The 18,088-nt window shown below is 42.6% G+C and overlaps 3 protein-coding genes across 3 annotated transcripts in view; 2 read left to right on the top strand and 1 right to left on the bottom strand.

The window, feature by feature from the left end:
- LOC116751289 (transcription initiation factor TFIID subunit 7-like) overlaps positions 1–18,088 on the bottom strand; it is a 183,069-nt gene that overhangs the window by 103,395 nt on the left and 61,586 nt on the right. The gene's annotated exons all lie outside the window — the stretch shown is intronic.
- Positions 280–5,876, top strand: LOC116751277 (protocadherin beta-8-like). Its single transcript, XM_032626986.1, has one exon. The coding sequence runs from the start codon at positions 482–484 to the stop codon at positions 2,879–2,881; it is 2,400 nt and encodes a 799-aa protein (XP_032482877.1). The 5' UTR covers positions 280–481; the 3' UTR covers positions 2,882–5,876.
- On the top strand, positions 6,527–9,594 carry LOC116751276 (protocadherin beta-16). Its single transcript, XM_032626985.1, has one exon. It carries the CDS (start codon positions 6,862–6,864, stop codon positions 9,259–9,261), a length of 2,400 nt encoding a protein of 799 aa, XP_032482876.1. The 5' UTR covers positions 6,527–6,861; the 3' UTR covers positions 9,262–9,594.

Genomic DNA, 18,088 nt, shown 5'->3' with positions numbered 1-18,088 from the left:
AGAGATAGTAAAAATAGTATTGTAGCCTTACATAGCTCGGTGATACGTACTGGCAAGAGTTGGGAACATTGGGGAGTTCCCTGGTGGTCCCGGCTTCAGTCCGTGGTCGGGGAACTGAGATCCCGCAAGCCACGCGGCTCAGCCAAAATTTAAAAAAACAAAACAAAAAGAGCTGGGAACATTGCATCCATTTTCAACCCAGAAAATGTAAGATCCTCTGAGGACGCGTGGTGGCGCTGCACGATAAGGTACAAACCGGAACCGCTGCTGCGTCTCCATTAACAGGCAAAACTCAACAGCAGAGCCTGGAAGCCCATGAGAAGCCTGGATGCCACAGAAGGAGGACTGGGTCCTCTGTAAAGGACTACTCACTGGAATATTTCTGAAGTACCTTGTGGAATAACTACAGACTCAGAAACGTACTGAGGCCTTTACAGCTCAGCGGAACCACCCTCGCCAGAGGCTATACCGAGCAATAACAATGGAGGTTGGCTGGAAGCTCATTTGCAGACAAAGGCAAGTCTTTTTCTTCTTTCTCTTCTTGGTCTTAGCTCAGGCGGGCTCTGAATTTAGGCATTATTCTGTGGTGGAGGAAACTGAAGGGAGCTCTTTTGTAACCAATTTAGCAAAAGACCTGGGTCTGGGGCAGGGGGAACTTTCCAGGCGGGGAGCTAGGGTCATTTCCAAAGGAAACAAACTGTATCTGCAGCTCGATCAGGAGACTGGGGATTTACTGCTAAATGAGAAACTGGACCGCGAAGAACTGTGTGGTCAGACAGAGCCCTGTATGCTGCGTTTCCAGGTGTTGCTAGAGAATCCCTTAGAGTTTTTTCAAGCTGAGCTACAGGTAATAGACATAAATGACCATGCTCCGGTGTTCATGGACAGAGATATGTTGCTAAAAATATCAGAGAGCAGTCCTCCTGGGACTAAGTTTCCTCTGAAGAACGCTCAGGACATGGATGTAGGCCGAAACAATATTGAAAACTATACAATCAGTCCCAACTCCTATTTCCGGGTCCTCACCCGCAAACGCAGCGATGGCAGGAAATATCCGGAACTTGTGCTGGACAAAGTGCTGGATCGGGAGGAGGAACCTGAGCTCAGGTTAACCCTCACTGCTCAGGATGGCGGTTCTCCACCCCGGTTTGGCACCGCTCAGGTCTCCATCGAAGTCGTGGACATCAACGATAATGCCCCTGAATTTGAGCCGCCTTTCTATAGGGTGCAGGTCCCCGAGGACAGTCCTATAGGCTACTTGATTGTCAAAGTCTCTGCTACGGATATAGACACAGGAGTCAATAGAGAGATTTCCTATTCACTTTTCCAGGCTTCAGAAGAGATTAGCAAAACCTTTGAGATCAACGCCATGACAGGAGAAATTCGACTGAAAAAACAACTTGATTTCGAAACAACTCAGTCTTATGAGGTCAATATCGAGGCCAGAGATACTGGAAGTCTTTCTGGGAAATGCACCGTTCTGACTCAAGTCATGGATGTGAACGACAATGCTCCAGAAGTCACCATGTCTGCACTTACCAGGCAGATCCCCGAGAACTCTCCTGAGACTGTGGTTGCAGTTTTCAGTGTTTCAGATCTTGATTCTGAAGAGAATGGGAAAATAAGTTGCTACATTCAGGACGATCTACCTTTTTCCCTTAAATCTTCCATAGAAAACTTTTATACCCTAGTAACAGAGAGACCGCTAGACAGAGAGACCAGAGCAGAATACAACGTCACCATCACCGTCACGGACTTGGGGAAACCCAGGCTGAAAACCGAGCACAACATAACCGTGCTGGTGTCCGACGTCAACGACAACGCCCCCGCCTTCACCCAGACCTCCTACACCCTGTCCGTCCGCGAGAACAACAGCCCCGCCCTGCACATCGGCAGCGTCCGCGCCACAGACAGAGACGCGGGCGCCAACGCCCAGGTCACCTACTCGCTGCTGCCGCCCCTCGACGCGCACGTGCCCCTGGCCTCCCTGGTGTCCATCAACCCGGACAACGGCCACCTGTTCGCCCTGAGGTCCCTGGACTACGAGGCCCTAAGGGCGTTCGAGTTCCGCGTGGGCGCCGCCGACCGCGGCTCGCCCGCGCTCAGCAGCCAGGCGCTGGTGCGCGTGCTCGTGGCGGACGACAACGACAACGCGCCCTTCGTGCTGTACCCGCTGCAGAACGCCTCGGCGCCCTGCACTGAGCTGGTGCCCAGGGCGGCCGAGGCGGGTTACCTGGTGACCAAGGTGGTGGCGGTGGACGGAGACTCGGGCCAGAACGCCTGGCTGTCGTACCAGCTGCTCAAGGCCACGGAGCCCGGCCTGTTCGGCGTGTGGGCGCACAACGGCGAGGTGCGCACGGCCCGGCTGCTGAGCGAGCGCGACGCGGCCAAGCACAGGCTGGTGGTGCTGGTCAAGGACAACGGTGAGCCGCCGCTCTCGGCCAGCGTCACGCTACACGTACTGCTGGTGGACGGCTTCTCGCAGCCCTACCTGCCGGCCCCGGAAGCGGCAGCGGCGGACGCGGCCCCGGCCGCCCCTCTCACCGTCTACCTGGTGGTGGCCTTGGCGTCGGTGTCGTCGCTCTTCGTCTTCTCGGTGCTGGTGTTCGTCGCGGTGCGGCTGTGTAGGAGGGGCGGGGCGGCCTCGGTGGGTCGCTGCTCGGTGCCCGAGGGCCACTTTCCGGGCCACCTGGTGGACGTCAGCGGCACGGGGACCCTGTCCCAGAGCTACCAGTACGAGGTGTGTCTGAAGGGGGGCTCTGGGACCAGCGAGTTCAAGTTTCTGAAGCCAACTGTGACCAATTTTCAGGGCCATTCCCCTGGCCCAGATATAGAAGAAACCCCCAACTTTAGGAAGGATTTTGGTTTCAGTAATCAGTGACAGCAATTGTGTTTCACGTTCCATATATTTTAAATTGATGATACTTCAAGGTGATGGTTTTTCTGGCAACCTATCATGAACTTTTAAACTACACTAAACTTGCTTGCAAATTTTGTTTTAAAGAAAGCTATCTTTTCTTCATTACTGTAAGATTAATGGTCCTAAATCTTGCCTCTCAAAACACTGTTGAAGTCAATAAATGTACAGGTTCTTTCTGGCATAGCTTAGAAATGTGTTATAAAAAAAAACAGTGGGAAATTAATTCTATATAATCAGTTATATTTCCTTGAGTTTTTCTTATTAGTTTTTAAACCATTAAGTACATAAGAGCAGTACTGCACTAACACACTGAAGCATGCCCAATCAGGAAGGAGAGAGAACTGGTACAGTGAGAATCTGGCTCTTACTTTATTCTGCTCTCATAGCACTTTATTCTTATTTTCTCTTATTAATTGTATATTCATTAATATACCAGTGTTAGTTTTAATATAGTTATTGTAATTGCTTTCCATTTAGTTTCCCTGGTGTAAAAGGGGAGAAAAAGCTACAGTGTTTATCCAGTGTGATGAAAGGGCATAGTAGGAAATTGGCTTTTCCCACTTGAGAAACATTGGTCATATTGTGACAGAAAATGCAGTAGCTGTCCAATCTCCATTCATCTTTTCTTCTTTGGTAACACACTCCAAATTTCATTTAGAGCATTAGTGTGCTTAGTCAAAAGAACGTTTTTTCCCAGGCTCCCTGGCAGCTAAAACAGGACATTTGACTACATGTATATGCAAATGTTGTTAGAGACTTCCAAGAAGGCCATTAAAAGGGAGGTGACTCATCTAGGAAGGGGTCCCTTTTTGTCCTTCTCTACCTGCTTCTTGCTGCTTGGAATGTGGGAGTCTTGGTTGGAACACAATCAGTCATATTGAGCCATAAAGCAACACTAAGGATGGAAATAATGGACCAAGACAGTCAGTATAGAATAAACTTTAAAGAGATGAGGACCCCTGATAATCACAGTTACCATGTCATCCCTGGATTGGTCACTTCTGAGCTTTTTTTACATAAGAAATAAAGGAACTTCTATCTCATTTAAGCCACCATCATTTTAGTTTTGTGCTACCTCCAGTGGAATCCAATCCTAATGCTTTCACAGTAAGACTTTTTGTTAAAATTTTATATAATATGGTAAAATGGACAGATCTTAAGTGTGTAGTTTGATCTAATTGATCTTTGTCAAGTTTTCCTAGATTTCTAATTTACTTAAGAGTACAGAGTGCTTTACATTCATTATCTTTTTAATCCTCTGCCAAACCCTAAGGAAGTTGGCATGTTATTTCCTCTTTTACTTGTTCACAATTCTGAAGTAATAAAAGGAAAAATTTGGAATATATTCTAAGTCTACTTGAATGGAATGTTCCAGTTCTTAACCAGCACGCTATCACAGCAGGCATTAACTGGTGGCATTGTCTTCCTAACCAAGGAAGTGAAATCCTTCTATTGCATGAGTTGAACTCCTATATAGAAATGTAACTTTTAGTCTGTAGCTTGATTTTGTTTCTATACCAGAGATCACACTGCTCTGGACCAATAAACCCAAAGTTCTTACAGAAGCACTGACCTAAGTAAGCTGGGTCAGGTACCACAATTGACCTTCATCATGATCTTATCAGCCTGATTACCCTCCTGTACCTTCTCAACATATCACATTCATTATTGCAGAAATGAAGGCCCTAAACAAGGAGTAGAATTACCCTATGGTTGTATTTCTTGAGTTTTTTTGTACTATTCCTTCAGTCTTTTTCTGTCAGTCCTAATATATATTTTCTCTTTTTTTTGAAAGTTTATTATATACATTCTGTAAGTCCCTTATTCAAATTAAATATACTGTGTTCATTTTAGCGCACTATTTCTTTGAAAGCAGTTGCTATTCTAGTATTAGCTCTAAATGAAATAACTAATTTCAGAAAAGTATAGGCAATGATGTGGAGGAATTTTTATCACTAAATAATTTAGAGATTCTGGAAATTAAATAGAAATAAAGATGACAGGCTCCAGTTATTTTCTATTAAAACTAACCATATGTCTTTGACAACTCCTCTTAAAAATTATGCTGAAAAAAGATTTAGAGGGTCATAAATAACTTTATTCTGAAAGGATGGCTCACAAGAGCCGAATCAGACATTCTTCAGCATTTGCTGTGATAATCCAATTTTGTAGAGTGATGAATTTTTGTTGACTCAGATGCTGGGTGCATGAAATTTCATGCTTATGTATTCATTTTCTATTTCTACTATTAAAAATTATCACAAACTTGGTTGCTTAAAACAATAAAAATGCACTACTATATAGTTCTGTAGATCTGATGTCTGATATGGGTATGACTGGGTTAAATTCAAGATGTCACTAGGGGTGCATTCTCTTCTGGTGGCTCTAGAGGAGAATCTATTTCTTTCTCTTCTCCAGCTTCTAGATGCTGCCTACAGTACTTGATTCATGGCCCCTTTCATCCATCTTCAAAGGCAGCAACATTGTTTCTCTTAGTCCACTTCTTCTGTAATCACAGAGGGGTGTAATCACTCCTCTGACCATAGCCAGGAAAGGTTCTGTCCCTCCCAGATAATCCAGGATAACCTACCCCCGACAAGGTCCTCAATTTACTTATATCTGTGAATTCTCTTTTGCCATGTAAGATAACATATTTACAGATTTGGGGAATTAGGGCATGAACATCTTTCGGTGGGTGGCCATTATTCTGCCTACCGCAGGTAGCTTGGAAGAAAATTATCTGGTCTAGCAGGACCACCTGTGGCCAAAGGAAGGCATACAAAGACCTTTATAACAGAAGTTTAGACCCCATTGATTGAATGCTTTAACCCTAGACAAGGTATTTATCAAAAATTGTTCTACAGATTGTTAACAAAAACACTGGATTTATAAAAACATTATGAATCTTTACTGGAATTCAATTTAAATTTTAAAAATGGAAAATCTGAACTAAAGAGTATTTTGGGGTTTTTTTAGATGATGAAAATGTTCTAAAATTGACTGTGGTGATGGATGCACTACTCTGTGAATATACTAAAAGTCACTGAATTGTAGACTTTAAACGAGTGAATTGTATGGTATGTGAATTACATCTCATTAAACCTGTCTTTTAAAAGGAATAAAACAGAAATTATTCTTGTCATGATAAAAAAAAAATCCCAAAACATGGCAGGCCTAACCCTTAGACTGCCTTTTTGGGAAATAACTTTCCAATAATTTGAAAGTTTCAAAAACACATGTCCTCAGGCTTAGGTGTTGGAAAGAAGAGGAAGTAATCTACTCTTTAGTAAGGCGTTGATAAAATACTCTCTTTAGAACCATCACTGATTGCAATTTTGCAGTGTCCACTCATCTGTAATTCTATAACATGTACCATGAAAATAATGTACTTGTGAAACTGTTCCCATATTATTTCAGAAATATTTTGCTTCTAAATTTATATTCTTCTCAGCTTAAATGTTAATTAAATTATTTTATTTAATTATTCACCCTGAACAGCTTTAAACAGTCAACATAATGAAAGTTTGCTCTTAGTACTCTTCCTGTGTAACAACACAGCTCTCTCTGAACTCATAAAAACCACAAGAAAATAGAACTAAGTGTTTCATATTACAGAACACGGTTGACACAGCCTATGTGTTACATTTAGGAGAATTTTGCATCCAACGTTAAACCAGAAAAGATAAGACATAGTAAGAACGCATGGTGGCGCTGCAGGTTAAGGTGGTGAGAAACAGAATTGCAGACGTAGCTCCAGGATCCAGCCAGTTTCACACTGCCTGGAAGCTGAAGAACAGCTTTCTCAGTCAGAGCACAATGTGCGTGAAACCTCTTTAAAACTATTTAGAGACATAGTTCTGACCTGCTATACTGCAGGACCGGACTACCAGGATCCTGGGCATATATGAAGCTCCTGTGAACTCAGTGTTCAGGAAAGAGCAATGGAGATTGGATGGATGCACAATCCGAGACAAAGGCAAGTCCTAGTTTTCTTTGTTTTGCTGAGCATGTATGGGGCGAGCGCAGAGTTGGGGCCCTATTCAGTAGTGGAAGAAACAGAAAGAGGCTCCTTTGTGGCAAATGTAGGAAAAGACCTGGGGCTGGGGTTGACAGAGATGTCCACCCGCGGTGCCCGGATCATTTCCCAGTGGAACAAAGAGCATTTGCAGCTCAAGGTTCAGACTGGGGATTTGCTCATAAATGACAAACTAGATCGAGAGAAGCTATGCGGTCCGAGTGAGCCTTGCATACTACATTTCCAAGTATTAATGGAAAAACCGTTAGAGATATTTCAGGCAGAACTGAGAGTGAAAGACATAAATGACCATTCCCCCGTGTTCACTGAAAGAGAAATGTTTCTAAAAATACCGGAAAACAGTCCTATAGGAATTTCATTCCCTCTGAGTAATGCTCTGGACTTGGATGTAGGCAGCAACAATGTTCAGAACTATAAAATCAGCCCCAACTCCCATTTTCGGGTTCTAACCCAAAATCGCAGCGATGGCAGAAAATACCCTGAGCTGGTGTTGGACAAAGAGCTGGATCGGGAGGAGGAGCCTGAAATCTCATTAACCCTGACAGCGCTGGATGGCGGCTCTCCGCCTCGGTATGGAACCGCCCAGGTGCGCATTGAAGTGGTGGACACTAACGATAACGCCCCTGAGTTTGAGCAGTCCCTCTACAAGGTGCATATTCCCGAAGACAGCCCCGTAGGCTCCCTGGTTGTCACTGTCTCTGCCAGCGATGTAGACAGTGGAGTCTATGGGAAAATATCATACGCATTCTTTCAGCCTTCAGAAGATATTAGTAAAACTTTGGAGGTAAATCCTATGACAGGTGAAATTCGACTGAGAAAAAAAGTTGATTTTGAAACAGTTCTGTCTTATGAAGTGGACATCAAGGCCACTGATGGGGGAGGTCTTTCAGGAAAATGCACTCTTCTCCTGCAAGTAGTGGATGTGAATGACAATCCTCCAGAAGTGACAGTGTCTGCACTCACCACTCCCATCCCAGAGAACTCTCCTGACATTGTAGTTGCTGTTTTCAGTGTTTCAGATCCTGACTCTGGGGACAATGGGAAAACTATTTCCTCCATCCAGGATGACCTTCCTTTTCTTCTAAAACCTTCAGTCAAGAACTTTTACACCTTAGTAACCCAGAAAACACTAGATAGAGAAGAAAGAGCCGAGTACAACATCACCATCACCGTCACAGATATGGGAACCCCCAGGCTGAAAACCGAGCACAACATAACCGTGCTGGTGTCCGACGTCAACGACAACGCCCCCGCCTTCACCCAAACCTCCTACACCCTGTCCGTCCGCGAGAACAACAGCCCCGCCCTGCACATCGGCAGCGTCCGCGCCACAGACAGAGACGAGGGCGCCAACGCCCAGGTCACCTACTCGCTGCTGCCGCCCCTCGACGCGCACGTGCCCCTGGCCTCCCTGGTGTCCATCAACCCGGACAACGGCCACCTGTTCGCCCTGAGGTCCCTGGACTACGAGGCCCTAAGGGCGTTCGAGTTCCGCGTGGGCGCCGCCGACCGCGGCTCGCCCGCCCTCAGCAGCCAGGCGCTGGTGCGCGTGCTCGTGGTGGATGACAACGACAACGCGCCCTTCGTGCTGTACCCGCTGCAGAACGCCTCGGCGCCCTGCACCGAGCTGGTGCCCAGGGCGGCCGAGGCGGGCTACCTGGTGACCAAGGTGGTGGCGGTGGACGGTGACTCGGGCCAGAACGCCTGGCTGTCGTACCAGCTGCTCAAGGCCACGGAGCCCGGCCTGTTCGGCGTGTGGGCGCACAATGGCGAGGTGCGCACGGCCCGGCTGCTGAGCGAGCGCGACGCGGCCAAGCACAGGCTGGTGGTGCTGGTCAAGGACAACGGCGAGCCGCCGCTCTCGGCCAGCGTCACGCTGCACGTGCTGCTGGTGGACGGCTTCTCGCAGCCCTACATGCCGGCCCCGGAAGCGGAAGCGGCGGACGCGGCCCCGACCGCCCCTCTCACCGCCTACCTGGTGGTCGCCTTGGCGTCGGTGTCGTCGCTCTTCGTCTTCTCGGTGCTGGCGTTCGTCGCGGTGCGGCTGTGTAGGAGCGGCGGGGCGGCCTCGGTGGGTCGCTGCTCGGTGCCCGAGGGCCCCTTTCCGGGCCACCTGGTGGACGTCAGCGGCACGGGGACCCTGTCCCAGAGCTACCAGTACGAGGTGTGTCTGTCGGGAGGCTCTGGAAGTAATGAGTTCAAATTCTTGAAGCCGATTCTCCCCAACCTCCCGCCCCAATGCCCTGGGAAGGAAATAGAAGAAAATCGTACCTTCTACAATACCTTTGGGTTCAATATTCAGTGACCATAATTAACTTTTATATCTCATAGGTATGATGTTTTGTGGCACTTCCATATCAACATTATTTCCCCCAAAATGTGTGTGTTTGAATTTGTACTGATGTTACTTTTATATTTTCGCACGTTCTACCCACCTTTACTTTTAAGTGAATGTTTATCTCTACCTGTGGTTGTAGTTAGATAGCAATTTATTCTCTAACCAAGGAGGTCTTAATTTGTAATTAATTTGCCTCCTTAAATAATAACACCAAATCAGTTTTTGCTCATGGTCCTCTCTCCAGTTGAACTTTCATTCACAATTATGCTTATGATAAAATAAAGCAGACCACTTTCAAAGTATTTCAAGGGTTCAAGTATTTCTTCATTTTCTTTCTTTCTTGCGGTTTTTCTTGTGGTTGAATAATGGTTGCTATTCAGAAATGTCATTCTTTCTTTCAATTCACCACTGTTTTAGTTAACATTTTAAAATGTTTATTACTGCTGAAAATATACCTGAAAAATCATGTCCTATGATACAATCATAAACACCTTGTTAGAATGGGGCAGAAGGCAATTTTCTTAGTGTCTCTTCTTTACTCATCCTGGAGGGTTATCCTGAAGACACATTAATATTGTGGCCACCCACAGAATACTGGAATATGAAGTTATAATTTTCGAGATGTCTCATTAATGTTACAAAGGTATGATGCAACCTAGTTGAATACAGGCTCCCAAGTAATCATTTGTTTATTGTAGAGTGGACTTGTTTGCTAATGTGTATAATTTTTTGCCTCCTGTGTTATCCCAGAATTTAATATATATACACTGGGCACTAATTTTCAAACTTTAAAAAATCACAGGCAACTGAAAAATTATATTGTATATATTACATAACATACATGTTTTATATGAAAGAAATGTTTTGTGAACAGTGCTTAGCTTTTTTGTGATACAATCTGAAATTGCCTGTATTATTCCATTCTGTTTAATTTTCAAATGTGGTCATGATCCAGTAAATTGATTTCATGACCTACTAATGGGTAGCAATCCAAAGTTTCAAAACCACTTTTCTCAGATATTTGTAGAGTACTGAAAAGTATGAAAAGATAGTCCTTTAACATTCTAATTTTTGAACTTTTTTCAAGTCATCGTAGGAGGAAGTTTTGTTTCATGCTGTACAAGCACCAACCAACCACTCTTGCCTTTAGTAACCTGACTATATTACAGAAGAGAAAGCCTTCATTGTTGGGGGAGGATCTTTCCAATGAATTTCATCAAAAAGTCTAAAGTCTGTGTGTTGTGGAAGGAAAATGTAGATGAGCAAAATGAGTAAGGGTATAGAAGGAAAGGAAGTGTGTGTGTAAGAGAGAGAGTAGGCATGAGAAAGAGGAGGTGCATGAGGGTGAGTAAAATGATTGCTTTTATGCCTGAGGTGGGACTACAGACTGGAGTCAATGCCACGCACTGCCTCTTGAAGATATTCTAATCTTAACATTATAGAGGGGCTGGGTATTAGTCAGTTAATAATGCCTGGAAGTCAAACCTCTTGCTCTAACATCCAAAATAATCTAATGTTTACAGCCCTTGAATGCTAAAATTTCACCACCAGTTCTTTTGAACTGTGTGGACTGATTAATTACTCTTTGAATTCAAGAAAAATGGAGGGAACAAAAGTCTCTCCATGCAGGCTAACTAAATTCTAATTTTCTATTTTCAGAAGTGGAACTTGGAGTAAGTTCTTCTTCCCTAAATGAAAGCTTCCTTACATAGAGAACAAAAACTCATATTAATTAATCAAAATTAAGTATTAAGGTTACCTCCTGTGTTTACTGTTCTTAGTGGGGAAAAGATGGAGGCCTACTAGCTTAAAGAGATATACAGTTATAGCTGTCAACAACCAAGGTGGGAGTGTTCTAGCAGCTTGTTTCCCCAGTAAGCTTGGTCTCTCTCATCTATAATGGGGGAGGGGGAAAGAGCAGTTAAAACAGCTCAGGCAGAAAATCTAACAGGCGCAACAGCAGAGAAAAGGATGAGGTACTTGTCCTCTTGCTTAGAGTTTTTCCAGCTATCTTAACAGGAGGACTTGCCTATTTCTGGAAAGAACTATGTGTTTCCTGACTCTAATGGAGAGAGGCCAGGCCTTCAGGAGCTCAGATGCCCAGATATAAGTAAACCAACCAGTTATCTTACAATGTATTGCTAAAAATAGATTTTGCTCTTATGCTTCAGATACCTTATTTATAGTTAAATATAAACCAGTGCATAGGAATCCAACTGTATCAGCCAATTTTATATTAAAGGACTATAAGTTGTCCAGTGGGAAGAGGTCACTTACAAAATGGAGATGCAAGAGACTGCTCAGCCTCCCAGAAATGATTTTCTTGAAAACCCTTACCAATAAGAACAAAATAACACTTTAGATTGGAATTTGCCAAGAGTATGGGAAAGAAAGGACATAAGGACATTTTCACTTACGAACACATTGTTTTCCTCATCTCCTTTCTACTTCAAGTCCCTATCCTACTACTGCATTCCTGCATCCACTGATTAATCTAACATGGCCTCTCAGTCCTCTGTTCCAGTTGTCATTAGTGCCTTGGCTGCATGCTGTACTTTTTCACTACCCAGACCTGTTCTTTCTATGAAATATGGTTTCAGATCTCTCCCTCTGAGAACACAACCTTCTATGCCTTTAGCCCTCTCATCTTGCTACTCCTACCACATCTTGTCTTTGACCTTGTCATGACCTCCATTCCATGATGCTACTACCACCTATCAACCACCTCCTGTTTTAATTTCCTTCCCATCCAGCTGACTCCCTGTTTAGCACTCCCAATCACTTCATACTCATATTCTCAGTTCTCTTGTTCAACTTGCCTTCACTCTAGGATTTGCTTCACCACCTGATGAAACTCCACATGAGATGAATATAGTTATCTCTTTTCTCTAACACCTGGGATGCTGCACTCTATAAGACAAACTGAGAAAATTATCAATACTATTGCCACTAAGTTTATCACACCCAAACTTAATTGGGCTTTCAAGATCAAGAAATCTTTTTATATTTTCCTAATCAGCTTTCTCTTTTATTCTCCATAACAAGTACTTCAAACCTACTTATCTTACTTTAAACTACTCACCCTACTACTTACACACCCCCTTTTAGCAGATGGACTTGCTTAATACCTTAAAGAGAAAACAGAATCCATCAGATGGGAATTATCTCAATTTCCTGTCCCCAAACCTATACTCTTGATAGCATATGTACTTGGAAAATTTCCTCTGCTCAGGCCCCTTCCACCTAAGTCCAATCCCTTCATACATAGGATCCCTGGATACTATTTTGACCACTTTCTAGGGGCTTCACATTGATTACATCCTTTCTTGTGTATCTTAATTTTCTGCCTCTTTACTCAATACTGCAAATTAGCATTTAAAAACATTTCTCTAGGCTTAAAAAACCCTCCTGAGTCTAAATTCTCCTCCAGATACCAGTCTACTTCTTTCTTTTGCAGCTAAATTTCTCAAAAGGATTGACATTTTTATTTCCTTATCCCTCTCACTTTTCATCCCAGTGAAATCTAATTTTTATCACAACCACTCTACTGAAAACTGCTATTGTAAAGCTCATCAAAGATTTGTGTATATGTTAGGTAAGGTTACACTACTGAAATATAACAGCACAACTACACAGTGGCTTGTAAAAGTATGTATCTCTTTCTTGTACCAGCCGCAATGTAAATGATTGCGTAGATAGGGCAGCTTTGCTCCTCATGGTCCTTCTGGAACCACAATTTGTTCCAAGTAATTCCTCTTACATTCCCTGTTTCAGTGTATACTCTACATGACTTGTAGCTGGGTCACTGCCACATCTGGGTTCTAGCTGGCTAGGAGGGAAGAGACACATACAGATGTCTTCCATTCCAGACCCAGAGGTAGCAAATAAAAATTCTGTTCACAATCTGTGAGAACTTAATTAGCCACACCTAACTACAAGGGAGGCTGAGTCACCATGTGCCTGGGTACAGTTCTATTACTATATAGAAAAGGAGAACAGATTTTGGCAGACATCTATCAGACTCCTCCACAATGACCATCTTCTTAAATCCAATGGACCATTTTAATACTTATTTTTCTTGAGTTTTCTGAAGGATTTGCTACTGTTGATCTTCCTCATCTCCTTGAAATGCTATTTGCTTTTAGTTTGATGATTCTGAACTCTGCATCTTCCTTGTCTTTTTAAAAAAAATGCTTCCTGGGCTTCCCTGGTGGCGCAGTGGTTGAGAGTCCGCCTGCCGATGCAGGGGACACGGGTTCGTGCCCGGTCCGGGAAGATCCCACATGCCGCGGAGCGCCTGGGCCCGTGGGCCATGGCCGCTGAGCCTGCGCGTCCGGAGCCTGTGCTCCTCAATGGGAGAGGCCACAACAGTGAGAGGCCCGTGTACCGCCAAAAAAAAAAAAAAAAAAAAATGCTTCCTTACCTCTCCTTTAAATGAAGATGTTTCTCAGAGTTCTGTGCTAAGCCTCTTCTATTCTTATTTGACACACTTTTGCTTGGTTCTCGTAGAGATCTCATGGTTTCAAACACCATACACAGGCATACCTCATTTTATTGCACTTTATTGCATCTTGCAGATATTGTGTGTTTTTACAAATTGAAAGTTTTTACAAATTCAAAGCCCTGCAATGAGCATATCTATTGACACCATTTTTCCAAAGCATTTGCTCACTTTATGTCTCTGTGTCACATTTTGGTAATTCTCACAATATTTCAAACTTTTAATTTTATTATATTTGTTATAATAAAACAAATATAATGGTATCTGTGATCAGTGATCTTTGATGTTACTATTGTAATTGTTTGGGGGGGCACCATGAACTATACCCATATCAGACAGTGAACTTAATAGGTAAATGTGTGTTCTGACTGCTCTACCAACTAGATGTTCCCCATCTTTTTCCCTCTCCTTGGGCCTCCCTATTCCCTGAGACACAACAATATTGAAAATAGGCCAGTTAAGGGACTTCCCTGGTGGCGCAGTGGTTAAGAATCCACCGCCAATGCAGGGGACACGGGTTTGATCCCTGTTCTGGGAGGATCCCACATGCCACGGAGCAACTAAGCCTGTGTGCCACAACTACTAAGCCTGCGCTCTAGAGCCCGCGAGCCACAACTACTGAAACCCACGTGCCTAGAGCCCTGCTCCACAACAAGAGAAGCCACCGCAACGAGAAGCCTGAGAAGCCCGCGTACCTCAACGAAGAGTAGCCCCCGCTCGCCGCAACTAGAGAAAGCCCTCGCGCAGCAATGAAGATCCAACTCAGCCAAAAATAAAATTAATTAATTAAAAAAAAGTTTTTAAAGAAAATAGGCCAGTTAATAATCCTACAATTTGACTTAAGTGTTCAAGTGAAAGGAAGAGTCACATGTCTCTCACCTTAAATCAAAAGACAGAAATGATTAAACTTAGTGAAAAAGGCATGCTGAAAACCAAGACAAGATGAAAGCTAGGCCTCCTGCACCAAACAGCCAAGTGTGAACACAAAGGACAAGTTCTTGAAGGAAATTAAGAGTGCTACTCCAGAGAACACATGAATGATAAAGTGAAACAGCCTTATTACTGATATGGAGAAAGTTTTAGTGACCTGGATAGAACATCAAACCAGATACAACATTGCTTTAAGACAAAGCTTAATACAGAACAAAGCCCCAACTCTCTTCAATTCTATGAAGGCTGAGAGAAGTGAGGAAGAAGTAGGAGAAAAATTTGAAGCTAGCAGAGGCTGGTTCATGAGGTTTAAGGAAAGAAGCTGTCTCTAGGATGTGAAAGTGCAAGGTGAAAAGCAGGTTCTGATGTAGAAGCTGCAGCAAGTTATCAGGAAGATCTAGTTAAGATAATTCATGAAGTTGGCTACACTATATCACAGATTTTCAATGTCAATGAAATAGTCTTAATATGGAAGAAGATGCCATATAGGGCTTTCATAGCTAGAGAGTAGAAGTAGGCGCCTTGCTTCAAAGTTTCAAAGGACAGGCTGACTCTTTTGTTAGGGGCTAATGCAGCTGGTGACTTTAAGTTGAAGCCAATGCTTATTGACCATTACGAAAATCCTAGGGCCCTTAAGAATTATGCTACATCTACTCCGCCTGTGCTCTTTAAACTGAACAACAAAGCCTGGGTAACAGCACACTTGTTTACAACATAGTTTACTGAGTATTTTAAGCCCACTGTTGAGATCTAGTGCTCAGAAAAAGATTCCTTTCAAAATATTACTGCTCATCGACAATGCATCTGGTCACCCAAGAGCTCTGATGGAGATGTACAACCAGATTAATGTTGTTTTCATGCCTGCTAACACAACATCCATTCTGCAGCCCATGGATCAAGGAATCATTTTGACTTTCAAGTCTTACTATTTAAGAAATACATATCATAAGGCTTTGGCTGCTAAAGACAGTGATTTCTCTAATGGATCTGGGCAAAGGAAACTGAAAACCTTTCGGAACAGATTCACCATTCTGGATGCCATTAGAAATTCATGATTCATGGGAAGAGATCAAAATATCAATATTAAAGAGTTTGGAAGAAATTGATTTCAACCCTCATGACTTTGAGGGGTTCAAGACTTCAGTGGAGGAAGTAACTTCAGTTGTGGTGGAAACAGCAAGAGAACTAGAATTAGAAGTGGAGCCTGAAGATGTGATTGAACTGCTGCAATCTCATGGTAAAACTTTCTCATGGACGAGGAGTTGCTTCTTATGGATGAGCAAAGAAAGTGGTTTCTTGAGACGAAATCTACTCCTGGGGAAAATGCTGTGAAGATTACTGAAATGACAACAAAGGATTTAGAATATTACATAAACTTAGTTGATAAAGTAGCGGCAGAGTTTGAGAGGATTGACTCCAGTTTTGAAAGAAGTTCTACTGTGGGTAAAATGCTATCAAACAGCATTACGTGCTACAGAGAAACTGTTCATGAAAGGAAGGCTCCATCGATGCAGCAAACTTCATTGTTGCCTTATTTTAAGAAATTGCCACAGCTACTCCAACCTTCAGCAACCATCATCCTGATCAGTCAGCAGCCATCAACATCAAGGCAAGACCTTCCATCAGCAAAAACATTATGACTTGCTGAAGTCTCAGATGATAGTTAACAGTTTTTAGCAATAAAGTATTTTTAAGTTAAGGTATGTACATTTTATTTTTACAGATAATGCTATTGCACACTTAATAGATTACAGTATAGTGTAAACATAACTTTTATATGCACTGGGAAACCAAAAAATTTGTGAATCACTTTATTGAGATACTTGCTTTATTGCAGTGGTCTGGAATGGAACCCAAAATATCTCTGGGGTATGCCTGTACATGCTGATGAATCTCAAAGTCCATATCTCCAGCCCAGATTTGTTTTCTGTGTTTCAGTTATATATGTACACACACACACACACACACACACACACACACACATTCCACAGGCACTTACCTCAATATCAACATGTCCCAAACTAACTTTATCGTTTTCTATTTCAATCTTGGTTGTTGTTGTTTTTTTTGCCAGCATTCCCTGTCTTAGTGAATGACGCACTAACCATCAGTACCCAACCCAGAGAGGTGTTCATTATCCTTGAGTCTTTCCACTTTTTCTCCCCATGCAAGCCATCCATCACTGGGTCTTAAATATTTTTATCTTCTAAATATCTTTCTAATCACCCCGCTTCTCCTTATCGACACTAGTATTACCTTCATCCAGGCTACCATCACCTTTTAACTGGTCTCTCTGATTCCAGTTATTCCCCCTGAAACTGATTATCACACTTCAGCCAATTTTGATTTTTCAAAACTGCAGGTATAATTATGTTAATCAACTGTTTAAGATCCTACATTGTATTATAAGTGCCTTTAGGATAAATTTTAAAATGCATGCTATAACTCATATAATTGTTTATGTCCTTACTCTGCTTCTTTCCCCCAATCTCATTTTAACATTCTCCCCCTTCCATGGTTTAAAGCTTGAGGCATATTTAACTTCCCAGTTTCCTTAAAATATCCGTTCAAAACACTTCTCCTGAATGGCTCCTCCAGATCACAACTTGTAGTTCAATACCTTAGGACAGGTTTCAGTGATGTCCAAAAATATGGATTAGATTTTACTTACTTTAACAGGCACTTAACAAGCACTTACTAGCCACTTTGTAAAAATTAACTCATTAGATTCCTATGATAATAATCCTACGAGGTAAACACTATTATTACCCCTATTTTACAGTTAAGGAAGCAGAGGTACATAACTTGCCCAAGACTTAAGATAGTGAGTAGGAGAACTAGGATTCTAATGTAGACATTTTGGTTCCAGAATCCATGTTCATAACCACTATGCAATGCTGTCTCCTAGGTATAAGATGTCCGTTCTTGGTATTTATATATTACTATTTACCTGTGCATACATTCTGGCATATTTTAATTACTTGCCTGACAAATTTTCTAGACTGTGAGCTCCATAAAGACGCACATATGTATTTTTAAAAATATACAAGTGAAAAAAGCAATGACATTACTAACTATAATAGACTGAAATCTATAAGGTTTACAAGAGTGTAGGGGAGGATATATTTGCAATTACTCAATAAATGGCCTGAATAAAATATAATTTCTTCAGTTCAGGACATTTTAATGGTTCCTCTTGTCGGGCATTCAAAACAGTGATAATTCAGTGCACTTCATGAACCTTGTTTAAATACTGATTCAAACAAACCAACAGTAAAACATATTTTGGAGGAAAATGTGTAAAACCAAACACAGATTGAATATAAATTATATTAAGCTACCAGCACTAAATTTGTAGATTGT

Source organism: Phocoena sinus, chromosome 3 (genome assembly GCF_008692025.1).
Source record: "Phocoena sinus isolate mPhoSin1 chromosome 3, mPhoSin1.pri, whole genome shotgun sequence".
NCBI classification, from domain to species: Eukaryota; Metazoa; Chordata; class Mammalia; order Artiodactyla; family Phocoenidae; genus Phocoena; species Phocoena sinus.
Note: the sequence above shows the minus strand (reverse complement) of the source record. Positions and strands in the feature narration are given on the sequence as shown.

Coding starts and splice junctions, on each gene's coding strand:
- LOC116751277 (XM_032626986.1), top strand. CDS start 482: ATGGAGGTTGGCTGGAAGCTCATTTGCAGACAAAGGCAAGTCTTTTTC.
- LOC116751276 (XM_032626985.1), top strand. CDS start 6,862: ATGGAGATTGGATGGATGCACAATCCGAGACAAAGGCAAGTCCTAGTT.